The sequence below is a fragment of the Ornithodoros turicata genome, chromosome 1 (genome assembly GCF_037126465.1).
Source record: "Ornithodoros turicata isolate Travis chromosome 1, ASM3712646v1, whole genome shotgun sequence".
Classification (NCBI taxonomy): Eukaryota; Metazoa; Arthropoda; class Arachnida; order Ixodida; family Argasidae; genus Ornithodoros; species Ornithodoros turicata.
The window spans coordinates 147,564,579-147,585,831 of record NC_088201.1 but is presented as its reverse complement, the minus strand read 5'-3'; the positions used below and the strand labels follow the sequence as shown (position 1 = coordinate 147,585,831).

At 47.9% G+C, this 21,253-nt stretch overlaps 1 protein-coding gene and 1 long non-coding RNA gene across 2 annotated transcripts in view; both read right to left on the bottom strand.

Moving 5' to 3' along the window:
- Positions 1–9,152, bottom strand: part of LOC135370718 (uncharacterized) — a 38,362-nt gene extending 29,210 nt beyond the window's left edge. The window contains exons 1-3 of the long non-coding RNA XR_010415437.1: positions 9,073–9,152; positions 5,312–5,374; positions 1,649–1,723 (exon numbers count right to left, since the gene is read on the bottom strand). This is a non-coding gene — a long non-coding RNA (uncharacterized LOC135370718). The remainder of the gene's footprint in view (positions 1–1,648; positions 1,724–5,311; positions 5,375–9,072) is intronic.
- A 9,358-nt stretch (positions 9,153–18,510) lies between these two features.
- LOC135386899 (uncharacterized protein K02A2.6-like) lies at positions 18,511–19,290 on the bottom strand. The gene is made up of 2 exons (XM_064616402.1): positions 19,213–19,290; positions 18,511–19,176 (listed from the first exon to the last, which is right to left on the bottom strand). The coding sequence occupies exons 1-2, from the start codon at positions 19,288–19,290 to the stop codon at positions 18,511–18,513; spliced, it is 744 nt and encodes a 247-aa protein (XP_064472472.1).
- Positions 19,291–21,253: the final 1,963 nt, after the last annotated feature.

The following is a 21,253-nucleotide window of genomic DNA, read 5'->3' as shown; positions in this document are numbered from 1 at the left end:
CCAGCTTCAGATATCCGGACTACCGTGAGTAAGAGGAGACGCTGACCCCGTTTCGTCACCCTTTTTGCTGTGTTGGGGTTATTCCCGTCACACGTCAGGGACCTACATTCCTCCGTAGGGGAGACAACCGTGCACGATGACCCCCTTTTCTATTTGTGTGCGTTGGGTCACGTTGACCAGTCGAGTCATTTGGAAATATGTCGAGCAACTGTCCGGTTCTAGAGGGGAAAACTCCAACCCGAGGGCCTGCTGCTTACGGCCCGTTGGCCGATGAAGACATTCCCCTAGCTGAGCTGCGATCCCTGATGCAGAGGCTCACTGCGACTGCCGTAGACGATGCTGCGGTTTCTGACTACGTTGACGTTGATTTATTTATTTATTTATTTGAAATACTATATATACTCATGATAAGGATGATGACGCGTGTGCGGCTATGACTGATGACGGTGTGATTGCTGCTGTTGCCTCCGATGATGTGCAGCAAGACGGTGCCGATGACGCCAGTGAGAAACAAGCTTCCGACATTCCGACATGCTCCGACATTCACACTTTGCGTCCGCACTGACATTCTTCGAGCAGCGCAACAGCGTGGCTCAACTCTATGCAATTAGCAAAAGTTTGAAGGAATCGAGTGCCTACACTACTATGTAACAGCTGTCATTGACTAGATTTCTGTGTTTTAATTAAACCTTGCTCTGTAGGACGTTTCTACTCGGTCGTTTCATTTATCCGGATGCCCCGGTATCCGGACGATTTCGCCGGGAACGGCACCGTCCGGATAAACGGGGGTCGACTGTACCTAGTTGTTCAAAATGAGTATTCAAACTACGGATATTTATGTGAAAAAATGAAAATGTATGGTTATTGGGGGTTAGCTTCTTGAAATCTTCTGGAAGTACTTTGGACTGTTGTGAAGGTATTCATATATTCAAGAAACAAGTTTACTGTTTCGCTGTATGATTTGTAACAGTTTTCATCTTAGTGATTTGACTGTCAAAGTTCCTATGGGTCGGTCCACAAGAACTGCCTTTTTTTTCCTTTTTGAGTTTCAGCGCTTCGGATAAGAACTTTTGGTTTTCAGGGAACAAGAGTTCGTTAAAATATATTGGCGCATTTTTGCAATCATTGAGGTCAATGTCATGTAGTGTCAACCGTGTTTTACGAGCCTGTACCTGAAAAGCATTTCTTGTTGATCTTGTTACGAAGCGGACAATAATATTGGGTCCATGCTCTCTGCTCGTATTTTGGACTGTATGAACAATGTCAATAGCATTATCATCTAAGGGTTGTCCAATCTTATCTCCATTTCCACGTATAAGCTGATTACAGTCTACTGCTTGAACAAGTGGTACACGACGATTCTCTAAGTTGTTTGAGCCTGTGTATTGCTCGAGTTCATTCACTCGCGAGAACAGTTTTACGTTCAACGTATCCCTCAGCATCTGTCACTAGAATTACGACATTATTTCTAGCCTATAGCCGAAGTTGGGGGGAAACGCTGTTTGCCTAGTCGTTCGTTGGTATTAGGAATCCACAACCTTTTGTAAAAATATATCTTCATGTACGAGTCGTACAAACTAAAAGGAGTACACAAACAGAACGCAGTTCAGAAATACTCTGCAATCAGTCGGAACTACATTGCACTTACTGGATACATCATCTCCAGAAATGTCAGGCCTCGTTCTATGCAAGTCAGCAGTGTCTCTTTGAACGCTGTGGTGTTCTGAAAAACATCCTCGAAAACAGGTCTCTACAGTCAGTTCTTACATTTCTTGAAACTTGCAGAATAATTACTAACGTATAGTGCTTTCGCTTTTACCGACGGTTGACCGCATCTGCATGTACAACACCTCCCATCGTTGGAAGGGTGTTGCGGCGCACATGGTTCGGGAAAACATTTTCATTACGATGGGAAAACCAAAAACCATGATACAATAGAAAAGAAGCAGTGTCGTATAATAGACAACAGCAGGCGCAGTTCAGCTGCGTTTGTAAGTGGCTGCACTTCTGAAACACTACAGCGCTTTGAAACAGCTGTACCACTGGCTGGCAGTCGACAGTACCTTCGCTCGGCTGCCGCATCCCACTGAGCAGGGCAATGTGGGAAGCTACACTTAGGGCGTTACTTCGAGACTAGGGAATGACTATGTTTTATAGAACTAGAACAGAGGTAAAGCTGTGTAACTTATTCCATTAAGTTAATAACGGTCCCTGAATTGTTAATAGCCTATTATTTTTTGCAACACATTGCACACATTCTGTAGCAGTTGCTCGAGTTGCGTTCAGTTCTTCAGCGACGACCTGCTTCATCTGGATTTATAGCATCGTTATTTAACGGGACAAATTATTAGTTCCATACAATATGCATGCACTGCCACGATGCAAGGATACTTCGCTCCAGTAGCACCTCCAGGTAGTAATGAAAGAGCCGAATGCACGTCACTGTCTTCATTCGCGTACCCCTTTATCATACTGCCGACGAAAGGAAGGGCCCCCCAAAATTCCGTGCCTTCAACTACTGATCTGGTAGGCTAGCGTAACAAAAAACGCGCCGCTTCCACCGCAGAGCGCCAAGTGACAGCAATAGGCTTCACTACATGTTCACACCCTTTGTCGGTGTCGGTTTCAGTGGGTGCCAATCCACATTGGTTTCGTAATAAACATATCCCCCACCCCTTTGTCGGTGTTTGCCGATTCCTTGATGCTCACTACCCCCTGTACACAGCGTACTATCCTAACGCCAACGAGACACGGAACGCCTCTACCGCACGCCGTAACGTGTCATTCGCGCCACTGAGGGCCCGACGCTTAGAGCCAAGCGATTGCCGTTGGTTCTTCTGGGTCTCCGGGCCGCCACTAAAGCAGGTTTTCCGCTACATTTTGTCGATCTTGTTTTCAGGACACCACTGAGCTCCCCTGTTGAGGTTTAAGGGCACCGACCCCTAGCCACTCCTATTATCTTACTCTTTATTCACCCAAATCGTACCACAGGCAGTCACGTCTTCCGAAGACACGACAACACTCGACAAACCCTCCAACCCCCTTACAGCGGCCCCTACCTGCTCCATTCAAAGCACGACAGGTCCTGGAATCTCAAGTTACCCCTGACGCCTCGAGGTCGTCAGCATCGACCCCGTTCCCCATTGCGTACACGGCGGATTATCCTGACGACCCTCTAACACAAGACAGTGACACAAAAGACAAAGAGAAAACGCAGAGCGTCACTACGCACTTGACAATAAAATATTTTCCAATAAAAATGAACCTCGCTCAGCGACCCCGTATGCGTATTATACATATTAATGTCGTGAGTGAACATTACGCGCTTCCACCTCCGAAGGGACCCGCAAAAACTTCATAGTATCGGAGTCTCCAAGAGTAGGTGACATCACCGGGTGCCCTGATGTCTCCTAGCAAGAGTGCTTTTCTGCTGGAAGACGGCCAGTAGCGGTGGTAAGAAGTGGAAATCGACTTCTGCTAAGCAATGTTGCAGACGCCCTGCAGGTTGGGCACCACGAGGCGTCGTACTACTCAAAAAAAGAAATTAAGTTTACGATGCTTCCGCATTACATAGAGAAAAAAATATTTTGGGAGAATACAGTATGGGACTCGTCGATTAGAACGACATAAATTCGGTAGCATTGAGAACGTACGAGATTTGGTCGATCACTTTAAACATATCACTGAAATCCTATTGGCTCTCAGCCTAAAGCTACCGGTGTGCAGCCAAACCGTCGAGTCTGGCTTCGCTTAGTGCACATACAGTAAACCTCCTCGCGAATAACGGGCCTCAACCCATTGCACATTTTGTTAATACGAAAAGTCGCATTCTAGAAGCTCACGGTAGGGTACGTCGGGGGGTATCGCCCATGCTCTGGAAACTGGTCACTATCCTTGATTTGGTTGGGGATGTCGCCACTCTGTTGCAAGTGGTGAAACGTCAATAGAAAAAAAATGTTGATCTTGATGTTGGCGATACGAGAACCGATGCATAAGATGACATTGGGACGCATGTTAGGTGACTGCCGGTGGCCCTAATGGCCTGAATTTTGGCAAGCGAGGTGGTTCAAGCGTTGCTCTCCGCCCAGTTACCGATGATGTTCTGTTTGCTGTAGTTGTATATTAGGTAACAGGCCCTGTACATCAATATGACATCATTCGATATCGAGCCTCATTGTTCGTATGGTGCTGCTGGAAGAAACACGGATAGACCTGATACGGGGGAGGCTTCACGGAAAACGCTCGGGAAATTCGCCCGTCGTCTCGTTCACCTTCGAATGGGAGTCTCTCAAAGTTGTTTCCTGATTTTAAAGACAGGTATGCCCCACACGTCAACAGGCTCAGGATAGATTTGTAGCTAGACCTTGCAGCAGCAGCCAGATTATAGTCTGAGTGGTGGTCCCTATCGGTGCTTCTGACTCACAGTTCAGTATTCCGTTAGATTGTTGGTAAGAGATTGAAAACGGGCCAGAGTGACGCTCCACGCATTAGGAACGAAGGTTGAGCTCCGCCTGCACAATTCACTTAAAACGAAGGCGCACGCTGCCCTGACCTGTGTCGGAAGAGTAAATTAGTGGCCGGGGTGAGCGGATGCCAACTGTTACTTGGTCTGCCCGAAGCACTGGAACGCCAACCTTGTAGGACATACGAATATCGACTGGAGAATGAACTGCGGCTGGTTCGACGTATTCATGCGCTCGAAAATACTGGCTTTGAATATCGCGTGTATGTAACCGATTTTCGTGCACGAACAGGACGAGTGGATATGAGTGGCTATAACTGTTCCCTGGCTATAACTGGCTATAACTAGCTCACTCTGACCAGGAATCCTGAACAATGAAATCCGAAATGTGTGTGAATAACGGCAGGACGCGAAGGTGATATTTTACTATGTGCGGCGAAATTTTTTCCGGTTGATCGATGCACATTTCTTCATCACAGTGGCGGTTTCGTGCGAGGCTTGGGGTAAACGCTCGCATTTCAGTAGCCAAATACTCTGGGGACTGCTAGACGGGCTACAGAAACTCACCTGAAACTTTTACCGCGCTATGTTTACCGCTACTCCTCGTGTTTTTTTTAATTAATGTACTTTGAAAATGTGGGTGCTATCCCCCGATTTACCCTATTTTGCGCGACCACCTAGTAGTCACTAACCTCTCTCGGGCGACTAAAAGTATGAAATACCTTGGGAACAATAGAGATACTGCACTGGGCTTAATGGTGCTGTTTCTTCCCCGAAAGGGTCCTAAAACGACACTTTCAAATAATAATACAACATGCGTCTACGAGAATTGCACCAAGGCACACTCACCTGTACGAAAGGTTCAGAAACTGCATAACATATCCGGACTCCAGTGCAAATCACCTGTGTTTTCTTTACACAGTCACAAGGAAAATGTGTGTGAACAAACAAACATTTTGAGAATAAACAAATGCATACCTGCAAAAGAGGCAAACGCGGGAATGATTTAGGCCTTGAACAGCGAGGAACAAATGCATTGTGGTTACCCTTATCTTATCGTAGAATACCTGAAGCAGCGAGCAAGTGACACCTCGGTCGAACTACCTTGATAAATGCGATACTGCTGTCACCCATTAAGGGGACAAAGAAGTCAGTCACATGCCTTAAGAGGCAGTTAGTTCTTCCGTGTAACAACTTCCAACCGTGGTACACAAAGGCTCATGGGAACTTAGAGCGCCTGAAAGCATTACGAGCCGACCAGCGGCAGAGGTCGAAAAACAACAACGTTCACGGTGTGCGCAGCAGTAGCGTCAGCCGGATAAACCATACCCGAAGCAGACGACAGGGCATTGCCACTCCAGGTTCCCATGCTGCTTTGCGCCGCGCGCATCCTTTTCAAATCGTCTCTTCTATTCAGATTGTACTGAGAGGCCTCATTGTTCGCAGCTTCTGGTGTTTCAGTACGTCCTGTTGCTGGACTGAGCTCTCCTGCTCCTTACACATTTCAATCAATTGATATCGTAAGTAACTACGCAGAAGTGAATACCTTATACATTGTGTAAGTACTCAGAAAGACAGGTTTTGCTGGTGGTATATGCGTCTCGCTTTACGGTTCCTGTGAACTGTGTAGTCATAAACCGTGTGCTCGCTTTCCGACTACTTTTTTGTGTTGCTGTTCAACATGGTAGTGGTAGTCATAAGAAATACGTTAGTATAAGCGAGTCATATGAATTGTGCCAATCTGCAGAAGTTTGGATATGCAACTCACGTAGAGTGTGTAAATGCTTGTTATACAATCACGCACGCTACGTGACTCCATTGTACTTCGGCTTCTTTCCCTGTTGAAAATGTGCATTACTGAGGTAAAGGGGCCGTAAACAAGCCGCAAAACATTTCACAAATAATGGTACCCCATGAAAGAACGGACGCCATAATACCCGAATATATATTTCGTTCAGCTCGTGCCAGCTCACTGACCCATATAAATGCTTTCAAACATTAATAACCCGCGCACCAATCTCCAACACGCATATGTCACGTGGGTACGTCGTTTTTTGCTGTCCGATCGGTGGGCCCAGAACCACGCTCTGAAGGGACGTGACGTTTCGAATTTCTAGCCAATAAACGGGCTTCATTATCCGCTGTGAGGCAGTCTGCTCTGCTCGCTTGTGTGAAACTACGCTTTGCGTTCTGTGGTCAGAAATTCAGCGTCATGACATCTCCAACATCTCCGGCTGTACTAAGCAATACTGAGCGACTAATTCTGATGCGAACGTGATCAACTTGGCTGCTATCATATGACGCAATGTCGGTGGTGGTGGTGCTGGTGGAAGGGCTTGCCGTTGTCGGTCTGCCGTCGGGGGTGGGAAAGCTCACGACCGACGCCCTGGGGAATGCGCGTCCCGGGCTGACTTCTAAGGGGACTATGCCGGTAAACATCAGAAAGCGACTGAGGAAAACCCAGGAAGAACCCCGGACAGCACTGCCGGCACCGGGATTCCAACCCTGGTACAACCCAGTCAGACGAGACATGGCCAATACGCTAACACTGAGCCACGCGAGCTGGTGACGCGATGCAGCGTGGCTTAAACCAAACTACAGCAGCCCAGTCGTCGGAACCATTCGAATATGACGAAGTTGACCCATCGTGCACCTGAGATTCCGGAACCGTAGCTCCAGATATTCACTCCAGCTCGCGGCGTGCTGCGTACTACTGTGCGGAAAACGCAGTGCGCGTGTGATATCTAACCTGAACCCATTTCTTTTCCAACTTGCGGTTGTAACTGTTTCGATTTTGAATGCAATAAGACTCACATTCATCTACTCAATTTCCGCAAGCGAAATAAAATCGTACGTGGATCCCTGGATCGTAATTGGTGATGCAAGCGCCACTCTCGACTGTGTGTTTACATCAACCCAGATAAGAAAGAACAGACAGCTAAGGCACGTGTTGTGAGTTTCGATATACAGGGTGTCCACGCTAAGTGTGAACAGATTTTTTAAAAATATATCAATCACTTTTTCCGATAATCACTTTTTGAAATCAATTGCAACATAGCATATGCTGAAGGGCACTCCCTAGGGGGGCATTAACAGACTCCTAGGGCAATGTCTTAATTAACTTTCAATAATTAACTTTTTAATTATAAAAGCTACGAAGTTGCTCCAATGAGAACATCTGATCTCTTCGGTCACCAGATACCAAGACCGTTTTCAGAACAAAAATCCGTTCGGTATATCGTCAGCAAAAAAATTCGTGAAGGAACGCCATTTTTTTCTTTATTTGGTTTATTGCGCATCTTCAAAGAAGCGGCTTTCCTTTACCCCCAGTGTGAGAGAGTGAAAGAGCACAGTGCCGCCTCATGCGTCGAAGATTAGCTTTAACTTGCGGAAACAAAACAAAAACACAAATCTATCGGGTGACTCTATCGCGGCTGCACTTATCTTGGGCTGCATTTTCTATTTTCTTTTAATCTTTTTCCAGGACGCAAGAGGCGATAGTGTGCTCTTTCATCCTATCGTATTGGGGGCGAAGGAAAGACGCGTCTCTAGAGATGCGCAATGAATAAAATAAAGAAAAAAATGACGTTCCTTCACGAATTTTTTGCGGACGATCTATCGAACGGATTTTTCTTCTGAAAACTGTTTTGGTATCTGGTGACCGAAGAGATCAGATGTTCTCATTGGAGCAACTTCGTAGCTTTTATAATTAAAAAGTTAATTATTCAAAGTTTATTAAGACATTGCCTTAGGAGTCTGTTAATGCCCCCCCCCCCTAGGCAGTGCCCTTCAGCATATGCTATATTGCAATTTATTTCAGCTCGGAAAAAGTGATTGATATATTTTTAAAAAATCTGTTCACACTTAGCGTGGACACCCTGTATAGATGGCAGTTCACTTCTTGCTGTTGATTAGTAAAGACCTACGATGCAAAAAGATGGTGAAGTAGTGAGGATGTGACTCTCAGTGCCCTACACTTCTTCCCCACCTAATCCGCTACCCGTTATGTACAGTGGAAATTATGAAGACGGATTACCGGTAGAACATACTGATGGACTGCACGCCCTGCACGAAAGCTCGTAACCCATTCAATTGTTTTGAGACGTTTCATTATTTGTTGCTTTTGTCGCTTGAATATCTTGTAGAGCTGTGCTAAGCGATATTTCTTCTTGTGTACGTAACTAAGAAGGGGCACTGTTCTAACTATCGGAGTCTACACGTCTGAGGCGGTGAACACGGCGGAAAGGGCCCCATGAAGGTCACACTGAGATGGAGTGAGAATAAGGAGGCAAGTGCACCTGGAGTCACTCAATAAGCTACGCTTCAGAGTATCGAAACTGCGGCAAAAGGCTGCCATGTTGTATCCGTTTGACCTCCAGCGCCATCCATGGAGCACTTTTCGAAGTGTTGTCTTGTTCCACTGCCGAACTTCATCTTCATCTATTTCTACTGCCGAAGTAGAGGTGGGGCTGAAGGACAAACGCAAACAACATGGTTGCTTTAACTCGCCCCTTTTGCCTCGGTGTCCATACTCTGAAGCTTAGCTTATTTCGTAACTCTAAGCGCACAAGAACTCGAAAAACACAATAAAGAATATCAAACCTCCTTACCATGACAAATGATGAATCGATGTTCTGTGCTATCAGATCGTGTTTGCAGGACAATATAGCTGACGTTGCAATGCGACCACCATTTCTATTACATCTTGAGAGAGAGTGAAGTAAAGCAGAAATTGAAATGTTAAAGGTACCGTAAAGCAGTTCAGGTGCAATCTCACAAAATGTGTTCATTCAATAGCGTAAGCCGGAAGAACTGCTATGTTTTGATATGACGAAGAGAAGGGGACGGTGACTGCTCTGTAACAAAGTCGTGACGCGCGATTTTTTTTTCTAGCACGTTTTGTGTGGTTCAGTGCAAGTCTTCGTCGGTCCTCTGAATGAAGGGTTTCCAACCATACAGAAGGGCGCGGTCGAGTTCCTTCTCCCACATAGCGGAAGTTGCCTGACAGAAATTCGTACATGGAATCCGGGACCAACTTCGTCGCAAGATATCGAATGTCCTAGAAGACGTCATGGATTGTCTGAAAGGAAAAGACAAGCAAGGCACGCGCACGTATCGAAGCTGGTACTATGAGACAATGGCTATGACTATGAGAAGATGGTCTATGAAATAGTTTCTAATATATATTTTCATTTGTTAGAGCGCAGTTGTTCATATTACGGTTACGATCCCCTTGTTATGGCTTTCCTTTTTTGCTGGTTACTTTTGGCTGAGCCATATGGGGAAGAGGAATATAAGCGGAAGCAACAACGCGTTTTTGTGTAGCTGACACGTTTTCCGCAAGACAACTTTATTTTGATGATGATTTGGCAGTTTCATCGCCAGGAGCGGCAATCGTAATGTGGTGAAATATTCGTACAATAATGCGTACATCGCCTCCAATGAGGAAATAAGTCCTACGTTCCCAAAAATACGTTATCTGCGAACCTGTTAACGTACTCATAATAGTACTTTTCTTAACTTATTAAAGCTCACAGCCCCCTCCTCCAGTGCCAACACACGTCACAAAGACACCTGAATTGTGTGTAATTTTAAATAAATTCCAAATCTATGCAAAAACTTCCAGCAAACAGATTCGTCAAATGTTACTTGTCTAAGTGTGTCTGATTATGTTACTATACTGTTCCACTTGCGTTGGTCATTAGTATTGATAGAATGATTTGATATGTGACACAGTGAACATTGCCTTGTGTGTGTTTATCGTTGACAACTGTCACGGTCAGAGTGGGAACCCAGAGTCTTGTCAAGCTGCTTCTTGCAGCTTTTTGCACTGGGCCTCCCACATTGTACTTGCTACAATGTAAAATAAAGTTTCGAAGTTTCAATTCAAATTCAATACTTTCAATAAATAAAAAAAAACCTTTTTTTATTAAATTGCACATCTGTCTTGATGTCTGGGTTATATACCTCTTCACGTATCATTGCTCTGCACAGACGTCCCTCTGTGGCTACAATGCCCCTTCCAGGTCCATCAGCCGCCACTACTCTCACGTGATAAATGCTAGGGCTGTGCTGTTCCCGAGGTAATACTCTCGTCTACACGCTATCCCCACAATTCTTGACACCGGCAAATCGAGGAAGCGTGCAGCTGTTGCTGAACATGGCGATGAAGCCCAGATAAAATCTGCTCACACGTACCAGCAGCAGGGAAAGGTTAGTCTATCCGTTATACGTTTCCGATGTAATCTTCTCAATTTCTTATCCTCTACATTCACGTTACTGTTTCTGAAATCAATAATTGCGGCTTCCGAAGTTCTAGAAAAACTTGATGTCAGCTTGTCTTGCCAAGGTGTAGGAGCCTTGAGGGATCTTCCAAACAGACGTCAAGAGATTTACTGTTTGCTATTTATCCAGAACCAATATACCTCAACACCCACGCTTGCATTTCGTAACCCCCTCCCCTCCCCCAACCCCCACCCCACCCCTTCTGACTTTTCTAGCTCTGCACTCCCACAGGCGTGCGCTTGCTATTTCATCTTCAGACACATGTCGGTAACGACACCTTTGGCCCTTATGACATAACTCTAATAGCGACCCGCTCCCCAATTTTTCACAATATCACCCCGGATGGGATTCTGCGTACACCACTGGTCACTGCGCACTTGGAAAACGCCGATTGCTCGCACGGGTTGTTCTATCCAGCTCGTGCCGTTTACAGTCTATAGCGACGTTCCGGAGTAGGTGGATTGTGAAATTTTCGGTGTACCTCGAAGTAAAGGAATAGGAAACCCCTTTGCAAAACAAAACGCCTGTAAACCTGACTATAAAATGCACAGTCGCGCGCGGAAAACTGCCAACGGTGAACTGAGACTAACCTGCACTCCTGGACCCAAAAATGCGAGCACTGAACTCAGACCAACCTAATAATAAACTAGCAAACATGCGCCCCGCCGTCATGTGCGCCCTGCTAAGTCTAACGACTGCTAAAATGTGGCTTTCGTTCGCTAAAACGACTGGGACAGACATCGAAGACCCCATGCCATGCATTTCAGTGGTTAAATAGTGATGTTATGTTCTTAAACACGCCATATCATCTTACGAAGCGATCGAGCATTCTCATTGATTTGCCTTTTTTCAAGAGCGTGAATTTCAAGATCGGGAGTCTCGCGACTGGGAATATCAAGGTTCCCCCATATCAGTTGCTAGTTGAGCGCTAATCTGTCCGTGTCTGTGTTTCCTATCGCATTCCTTATCGCGATGATTGTTGGGTAATTCAATTTTAAATCGGCAACGGTGCGCCTGTGACTTTTTCGTTTCAGTGAAAAAATACAGGGTGTCCCAGAAAACGTGTCATTGAATTATAATTGGAAAACTCCACCACCTAGAGTCATGCGGTCAACGGCATTTCTTCTTGCTGGATTTTTGCCACCTCCTGATGCGAATGTCGTGTAACGTAAGTTTAATTATGTAAATTTTTTCGAGCTTAAGTCGGATATTTGCCAAGTAAAGGTAACTTTTTTACCCCACCAATGAAGAGCGTGTCTAATTTACTCAAATTAGTGATAATTGACAGGGATATTCAGGAGCTATCCCATCGGAAAAAATAGCCGAACATCATGCTCTACGGAGCTCCCACAGAATAGCGCGCGATGAATTTTTCAGCGCAATCTTTGTCAGTCCGACGAAAGGAGGTTGAAAACCCAGCCCACCCCGGCATCGCAGGAAGAGGTAACACAGGCATGGCTTATCGCGTCCGACTTTCGCTGGAATAATGCTTTCTGTCTCCCAATTTTAGGAAATGCTACTTTTTCTACTATCACTCTGTGGGCTGGCTTTGGAACCTCCTTTCGTCTGGCTGAGAGCGATTGCGCTCAAAAAGTCATCGCGCGTTATGGTCCGGTGCTCCGAAAAGCATGATGTTCGGCTATATTTCCCGATGGGATAGCTCGTGAATATCGCTGTCAATTATCATGAATTTGAGTGAATTCGGTCCGCTCTTCATGTTGGTGGGGTAAAAAAGTGACCTTTACATGGCAAATTTCCGAGTTCACTTCACAAAAATAAACGTACTTAAACTTAGGTTACATGACATGCACATCAGTAGGTGGCAGAAACCCAGTAAGAACAAATGCCGTTGACCGCATGGTTCTAGGTGGCGTAGCTTTTTTTGTTATAGTTCAATGACACGTTTTCTGGGACACCCTGTACATGTTGGAAACGACCTTAAGTGAAGACGAAAGCAGGTACCCGAGCTTCATGCAATCAACCAGTCCACACATGGAAAGGGGGTAAGGCGGCACCAGTGGAGTGCAGCTGTAGCTTCCGCAGTTTCGCCACCGAAACCTCCGATCCCCTTGGCCACGTGATCATTCGTAGGGACTGGTGCAGGCAGAGCCGGAATCTGGCGCCAAAAAGCGCGCGCTGACTTGATCGAACTGCGCACGTGCGCTGCGTGCTCCTCCTATACCCTCTCCCTATAATTCGGCCCCCTCTTTTCCCTGCTCCCTGCCGAGCCATCTGCTAATATTATCGGGAAGCAGAAAATGGCAATGCAGAACACGAAGGAATGCACATGTACAAATTTATTGACACGGTAAGCAAGTAAACAATTTTTTGGTGAAAGTAAATCTACACGATGATTACAGAATACTGTATAACAAATAAATAATTAATACTGAAGAACAACGGAAAGAAACACATTATACAATCTTGAAACGAACCTATTCAGCTTGGAGAAAGTAGATAGTGCGCATAGCACGTAATAAGGCGCATCACACATTCGCTTCATCCTATCACAACTGTAGAATTTTCAGGTGACAGGGGCTACAAAACACATTTTTAGGGCTCTTACCACCACAATAGCAGGTAGAATATCTCTAAATCAAGTACACTTTTAATGTGCAATCTTTGGTATATCGTTCGATATATAGAACACCTTTCTCCCACGTTTCGTTGCCGAAAAGGATGTCAGTAAAAATAGGTGAGAGCAGAAAATTGCCTGTGGTTGGTATGGCATACCCGAGCCGCTGCAATACTTCTACCAATAGTTACTGAAAGGCCAATGTATACCCTCAATGCAGCTGCAAAATTATGTTGCACCATTTTAGTAGAGCGAAGGCAATGAATATTTTCTCTGTGCCCAGGTCTCGCCGTTGCGGCGTTGCACTCCGACTCCACTTTCGAGTGGCACGCCATTGCGCGTTTCCCATTTCACAGCGCCATCGGTCTAACTGGTATAGCACTGATTCTCGCGGCTGGCACTTATTTGTGGGCATGTCCACGTCGGCATTCCTGTTTATGTACAAACCTTTTATATGCCGTTGCGAGGCCAACAGATGGCGTCCGTCTATTATGCCGCAGCGACTGAGAGTGGATAACTGACGAGCATATAGCAATAACTTTGGAACAGTTTTATGGATACTGCACAAAGTACGCATTTTTGTTAAATTCTGTACTGGGAAGCGCTAGCAAGTTGCTGATCACTGAAGGTGCCGTCTTTATTACAGCCGCAAAAAGTAACAAAAAAGTAAAAAACGGCTGAATTGCATTGCTAGCATGCCTTTCTGCGATGGAAACTAGCTCAACACATATTCATAAAAATGAATAGGGACGCATTCTAACGACAAGTGTTCGCCTGGTATGGCGTGGTGCAACCTTCTTCTTGTTGACCAAATAATGTCCAGGCTCAGGAGATTCATATGCCACAGGTCTACGCAATGTAGCCGAACAGTTTTTGTTACTACTTTTTGCGGCTGTAATAAAGACGGTATATCCAGCAATGATACCACTTGGTAGCGCTGCCCAGTACAGAATTTATAAAGTGCACACATTGTGCAATAATCACAAAAGTGCTGAAAGGTTATTGCTATACTTAGCTACATATATCGCGAGTCAGTTCTTGACTCTCAGTCGCTGCAGCATAATAGACAGACGGCATCAGTTGGTATCACAACGGCATATAAAAGCGTTATACGTAAATAAGAATGCGGACGTGGACATGTCCACAAATAAGTCCCAGCCGCGGTAATCAGTGGTACATCTGGGAGCCCGAAGGCCCTGTGAAATGGGCGAACCCCCGTGCGACTCCTCCGTCGCGCATGATGACATTGCCAGAACCCGGCTAGAAGACATAGCCAGAGGTCTTGCGCTGCGCTTCCACAGCTCTGTTTCACGTGTCCAAGCGCTGCAGAACGAACCGACGTCCGGCTTCTGCGGCGTTACCGCAGAGGAACTCGTCTCAGTTGTGCGTGCTCTTCCGAACTCTGCCCCTGGTCCGGACGGCATTACAGGCAGGATGCTGCGGTCCCTGTGGGCTTCCCATCCTCGCGAGCTTCTCAACATTGTGAACGTATCGCTCGAGCAGTCATGGCTCCCAAATAACTAGAAGGTGGCCAAGGTGGTCATCGTTACGAAAATTCTCTCGAGGGGCCTGGTTATGGACAACATCCGTCCAACTGCCCTGACCTCCGTCCTCTGCAAGACCATCGAGCGCATTCTGCACCGCCGCCTTTCCTCTTTCTTGGAGAATACTTCTGCTTTTAATGACAGCCAGATTGGGTTTCGCCCCCGCTGTTCAATTTGGATGGCCCACGCGAACCTTGAAAGCCAGATTTGCCTTGCGCGTGAGAACGGGGAACTGTCCGCTCTGGTTGCCCTAGATATTGGCAAGGCCTACGACAGCGTGCAGCACTGCATCCTCCTTCAGCGCATGGCTGCCCTCAACATCCCACCGTATGTCATCTTGGGGGTGGGATTCTGCTCTGATGACCGTTTTACATCTTCGTCGCACACTCAGCTCAGGGGTCTCCCTCAGGGATCTGTCGTGTCTCCTTTGTTGTTTAACATCTTGATGAGCTCCCTGCCTCTGAAGCCTGACATTCTTACAATGACTTGTGCGGATGATATTGCCTTCTTCGCCTCTTCCACCTCTCTCCATGCGCTGTACGAGGTGCTCCAAGCATACCTCTCTGCTCTATCCGCCTGGATGCGCTCCGCTCACCTTACCTTGAAGGCCCAGAAATCCGCAGTGATCTTATTCCAACCCAACAGCCAACATGCGGGGGTCCTAACCATCGACCTGAAAATTGGCACAGAGCCTATCCCGCAGACAAACCTGCTGAAGTATTTGGGTGTCTGGTACAACGAGAAGCTCTACTGGGACCATCACATTGAGGTAGTGAGCCAAAAAGCTACAAAGGCAACTGGCATCCTCCTTCGCTGCTCCAGCCCCGCATTGGTATGCGGAGGACCGCCTCACTCTTCCTATACAAGTGTTATGTGCGGCCCATTCTGGGGTTGGGGTGGGTTCTGTTCTCCCACCTCCCGGACTATCGCCTGAACAGGCTCCTCGTTATCGAGAGGAAAGCCTTCCGCCTATGCTTGGGTCTCTCTAAGTATGCACCCAACCAGGCGCTTTATGCCGAAGCTCGTATCCCTCCCCTCAAGACCCGGTTTCGCCTGCTGTCAGTGAACTGCTTCCTTTCCCTCTGCCAGAGCCCACTGGCAGACACAATGAGTCCCTCAGGAACGTGACTCGGTTAGTCTCTCGGTGGTGGCGCAGGTCCAACACCCCGCAACTTGTATTCGTCGACTCTCTTTTGGCACCCCTGAAGATATCGCCGTCTGATCTGGCCCCACCCACCTGCACGCTGAGGGACCTGTCTCTTCTGATCGCCGAAGCTTTCCTCCCTGGACGTGTCCTAGCTACTCCGGCCAGGCTCGAGGCCCTCCTCACGGACCACGTCAGCCGGTTTCACTCACCTCATTGTTGCCACAGATGCATCCGTGTCCGCCGGGCTGGCGGGTGCTGGAATTGTCTTCCCGCAGCTGGATGTGCACTTCCCGATCCGCCTACCGAACTTCACTCCAGTATTTGAGAGCGAGCTCCTCGCCATGATACTGGCTCTCCGCATGGTCCCTCCTCAATTCTGCAAGGTTCTGCTCCTGTCAGACTCTCTGTCTGTCATCGCAGCTCTGTCGGACCTCTCTGCCGACGCATGGAAGACCTTCATGTCCCTTACTCCGAGTCATATCACGGACGCCGTCTTGACGTGGATTCCAGGACATCGTGGCCTCTCTATCAACGAGTTGGCTGATAACATGGCCAAGGCATCCCTCGGTGGGCAATTCAGCGACCTGTTGCCTCCATTGCCCGCAGTAACTCGGGCCAGATATAGGAGGCTGCTGGAGCTGTCTGGACGCCGCTTGCCTGACCCCCATTACGGTCACCTTTCCTTCGCGTGGAAGACTGACCGCTGCCCTTAGCGCCGTGTTGAAGTCCTGCTGACGCGCCTTCGATGCCACGCCTTGCCTCTAAACTTTTACCTTCACCGCGCGGGTACACATCCATCGCCAGCGTGCCCTCACTGCGGGCAGGACGAGACCACTGAGCATCTGCTGCTGCAATGTCGCCTGTACGACAGGACCCGCCGCAATCATTTCACCCTGCCCCTTGCCAGACAAGGCATCCCTCTGTCCTAATCGTCCTTACTCTGCTTCGGAGCCTCGCTCACGGCGTCCAGCGTCGTTGCCTTCTTAGCTACCTGCGGCCGCTTTTGAGTCGCCCTGCCTGAGTAGCCTGACTACCTAACCCCCACCACCGTCCCCGTCTTTAAAACGCCCGCCCGTCCCCCTGGAGCTATTATCCCCCCCTCTCATACTCCCCCTCTCAATCGCCCTGTGTGGCTAACCCGCGGTTGCACCAACGACGCTTAACGCAGAACCGAGTTCACAGAGCTAGTTGAGCTCGGTTCCGGTTGCCGAGCGTTGCACCAAACGCGCTCAACACTAGCGCCGCCCTCAAACTCGTATCAAACCTCCACTCTGCGGAACCGCCAAGGGCCCGAAACTCGCCAGTTCCTTTGCGAGATAAAGTAAGGCGCTTCATGCGTTTCGCGTCATTGGACGTCAGAAAACGTCACAAATTGAACGTCATGGAGACATCCGGTGGCTAGTGATTACTGATTGGTTCCCATGAGGATGAATTCCTGAGCGATGATTGGCCGTTTTCAAATTTGTTCGCGAGCGCTCAAACAGGCGACTGCGCGGCGGCTGTGCCGGTTGGAACCGGCGTCCACTGAGTCGCCGGCGTCCGTTTCAGACGGCTCGTGTTGTGTAGCGGTTGGGTTGGAGTATGGGTTGTGATTTTTCCTGTTTAAAAACGCAAGCTGTATCATGTGACTGCCCTTGAACAGTCCCATCTGCCAGGGAAGATGCCTGCGCAGCATTTCTGCTCTGCTGGTTGGTGTAGAAACGATTCGAGAGTCCGAACGCCTCGTACCCGATACCCGGTCAACGACTACCAACAGGTAAGTCATTTGTCATTGCTTGTTGCCTTACAACACCGCATTCACTTCGTGTATTGTGAATAAGTTGCTTAGCAGTCAGTAAATCGGGACCGGAATACGCTCTGACCGAGACAGACAGCGTAGCTTTGCAGATACGATGGTAGACTATATTTCTGTTCGTGAAACAATATCATCTAAATGTTATGATTAAACACCAGCTCACGTCGTACCATATAAAGGTATGACGCTAGTCACGTCTCGGTGATTTCGCTCGACAAGTTTCGTCCGACGTTGACTTAGTAGCTGTTCTGTACGTAGTGCCAAAGCCAAGTTTGTCAGGCTATTCGGCATGAATATATCATTGTGAAGTAGCGCAATAAAAGGTATTTTTTGAGCTAAGGACGCTCAGGACACCCCATGGCTACGAGCTTCTCATAATCCAACCACCGTTCTCAATAGCACCTTTATTCTTTCTATTTAAATTACAACTTTCACACGCATAGCTGTATATCTGATACTGTTACATGGAGGTCCAGTTTATTACTTTAGAGAATACATAAGGTACGTGTGTACCGGCAGATAGTTCGAAGGAGACTGCGCCTTAGCGTTCGTCTTACGTTTACACTAGAGTGCGGGAGAACAAAGTTCACTTGACAGCGTCCGGCCTCGAGTGTTTCGGGCAGGTGTGTGTCTCGAATAACCGCTCACATGATCGGTTGCTATGCGGCGTACGCAGCACTCTTTCCCACCCATGAAAAGTGGTCAGTGGTGTGACCTGTGTCGCGGTCGGAGCGAATATCGATGTCCTTCGGTTTCTGTCGACTCCGATGTGTCATCTGTGGCGTCATGGGCCGCGTTGGATGGGTCCGATGCGTGAGCTGTATCACTTTCGGAAGCCGCGGTATCTGCGCCGTAGCGGGTTCGCATCTGGTCAAGGTGGCGTGTGACAACACCCTGGGGCGTTTGCACTTTAGCCATGCGACTTCCTAGGCCCTCAAGCACGATACCCGGCATCCATCCCGGTCGATCGCATTGTTTGCGCACGTAGACAGGTGCTCCAGGTTTCAAACGACTGTCCACGTCTTGCTGTGTTGTCTTTTGGTTTTTGAGCACATCGGCCTTGATGATATCCAAGCGACTACGTGGCAGAAAATTGAATAACATTTCCGCAGGAGCCTTTCCCCCATGGGCAGCTGATGGTGTCCTTCTGTGGTTATGTAGCCAGCGTTGGAGCCGGATTTCCAGTGGTCCGTCCGTCAGCTTCTTAAGCGCTTCTTTTACGCTTCTAACAGCCCGTTCTGCAAGTCCGTTTGACTGCGGATGATAAGGAGCTGTTCGCATGTGGCGAATCCCATTTCTCTTTACGAATTCTTGGAAGGCCGCACCTGTGAATGTGGTGCCGTTGTCAGTTACGATGCACGTTGGTAGTCCGAAGCGGGCTCAAATGTCTCGGAGATGAACAACGGTCACTTCTGCAGTTGCAGATTTTACCGGGATAGCCTCTATCCAGCCAGAATGGCTATCCACAACGACTAATATCATTTCCCCTTCAATGAGGCCCGCATAGTCCAGGTGTATGCGAGTCCACGGTTCGGCGGACGATGGCCATGGCAGTGGCTCTTGAGATGGTGGTGATGATGCCGTCTGCTGGCATATCGGGCACGAACGTACTCGTTGTTCCACGTCTCGGTCGATTCCTGGCCACCAAATCAGGGTTCTGATGAATGCTTTGGTTGCATTAATTCCCTGGTGTGTGCCGTGAAGCTCTGCGAGCAGAGCGTTTCTTGCTCCTTCTGGTATCACTATGCGCTGTCCACGCAGTATCGCGTCTTTTTCAACAGACAGTTCATGACGTCTCGGCCAGTATGGTTCTAGATCCGGGTCGTCCAGTTTTTCAGGCCAGCCCTTCACGATCCTAGCTTTCAGCTTCTGCATAATAGGGTCGTTGAGTGTGATGTCCACAAGCTGCTTCCCAGATATCGGGCTCGAGTCGAACATGTCAAGAGCATTGATTGCTGTGTCACCTGTTCCCTCGGGGTGTACGTTACACTGAACCGGAAGCCGGCTAAGAGCGTCAGCGTTTCCATTGTTTGTCCCAGCCTTGTACTTCAGTGTATATTGGTAGCCAGCCAGTATCAGAGCCCAACGCTGTATCCTTGCTGCAGCTACCGTCGGTACAGGCTTGTTTTCACCCAGAAGTCCCACCAGTGGCTGATGGTCAGTTTTCAGGACGAATTTTCTTCCCAGTAGGTAGTCCCTGAATTTTGTGATGCCGAAAATGATAGCCAGTGCTTCTTTTCCCAGGTGAGAATAGTTCTTCTCTGCGTCACTTAGTGTTCTTGATCTGAAAGCGATGGGCCTGTCGACGCCATCAATGTTGTGTGACAGTACTGCTCCCAAGCCGTACGGTGATGCATCGCATTCGAGGATGACGTCCCTCGACGGATCAAAGTGTACGAGGAACTCCGCTTCTACGAGTGTTTTCTTGGCATTTTCGAAAGCCTTAGCTTCTTCTCTTCCCCAGCGCCAGCGGGTATTTTGTACCAGCAATGCGTACAGGGGTGCTAGTAGCGTTGACATGTTAGGCAGGAAACTTCGGTAATATGTCAAGAGTCCCAGGAAAGAACGCAGTTCCGTCACATTCCTCGGTGGCATAGCCTTGGAAATTGCATCAACTTTTAGTTCTGACAGATGCAGTCCATTTCTGTCGATTGTGTGACCCATGTACGTCACCTGTTCTTTGCCGAACTCGCATTTCTCACGTTTCAGACAGACACCGTACTCCCTGAATACTTGGAATACCTTCTTTAGAGTCTGACTGAATTCGTCCTTCTTCTCAGAAATTAGGACATCATCCAGGTATACTTGACATCCTGGTATGCCGCGTAGCATAGACTCCATTTTCCTTTGAAACAAGGCAGGCGCCGATGCAATGCCAAAAGGTAATCTGTTGTAACAGTACAGTCCCTTGTGCGTGCTTATAACTGCAATTTTGCGTGACTCTTCGTCAAGGGGAACTTGCAAGTATGCATCGCGGAGGTCGAGTTTCGAAAACCAATAGCCTCCTCCCAGTGAAGCGAATAAGTCATCCACCTTTGGCAGCGGGTACAGTTCAGTTGTGCATGCCGGATTAAGTGTAACCTTAAAATCACAACAAATACGCACTGAACCGTCCTTCTTCTGCACAGGTACAACTGGCGTCGCCCAGAGCGAGTGGCTGACAGGTGTGATGATCCCTTCATTTGACAGTCTGTCTAGCTCTTCTGCTACTTTGTCGCGCAATGCGTAAGGCAGAGATCGTTCTTTGAAGTACTTTGGCGTGGTTTCGGGACGCAGGTGAAGATGTACAGGTTCTCCTTTCATCACCCCTAGGCCAGGCTCAAATAAGTCGCTGAACTCACTTGTGAGGTTTCCGATCGTGGCATCATGCGATGTTCGCAGGACGTTGATGTTGTGATCCAGAATACTCAAGGCGTCTATAAGGTCCCTTCCTACCAAGGCTGGT

Bases quoted from the DNA above. Each gene is read 5' to 3' on its own strand.
- LOC135386899 (XM_064616402.1), bottom strand. From the start codon at position 19,290: ATGATATTAGTCGTTGTGGATAGCCATTCTGGCTGGATAGAGGCTATC. The intron at 19,177-19,212 runs GTTGTTCATCTC...GCCCGCTTCGGA, and splicing joins CTGCAACTGCAGAAGTGACC to CTACCAACGTGCATCGTAAC.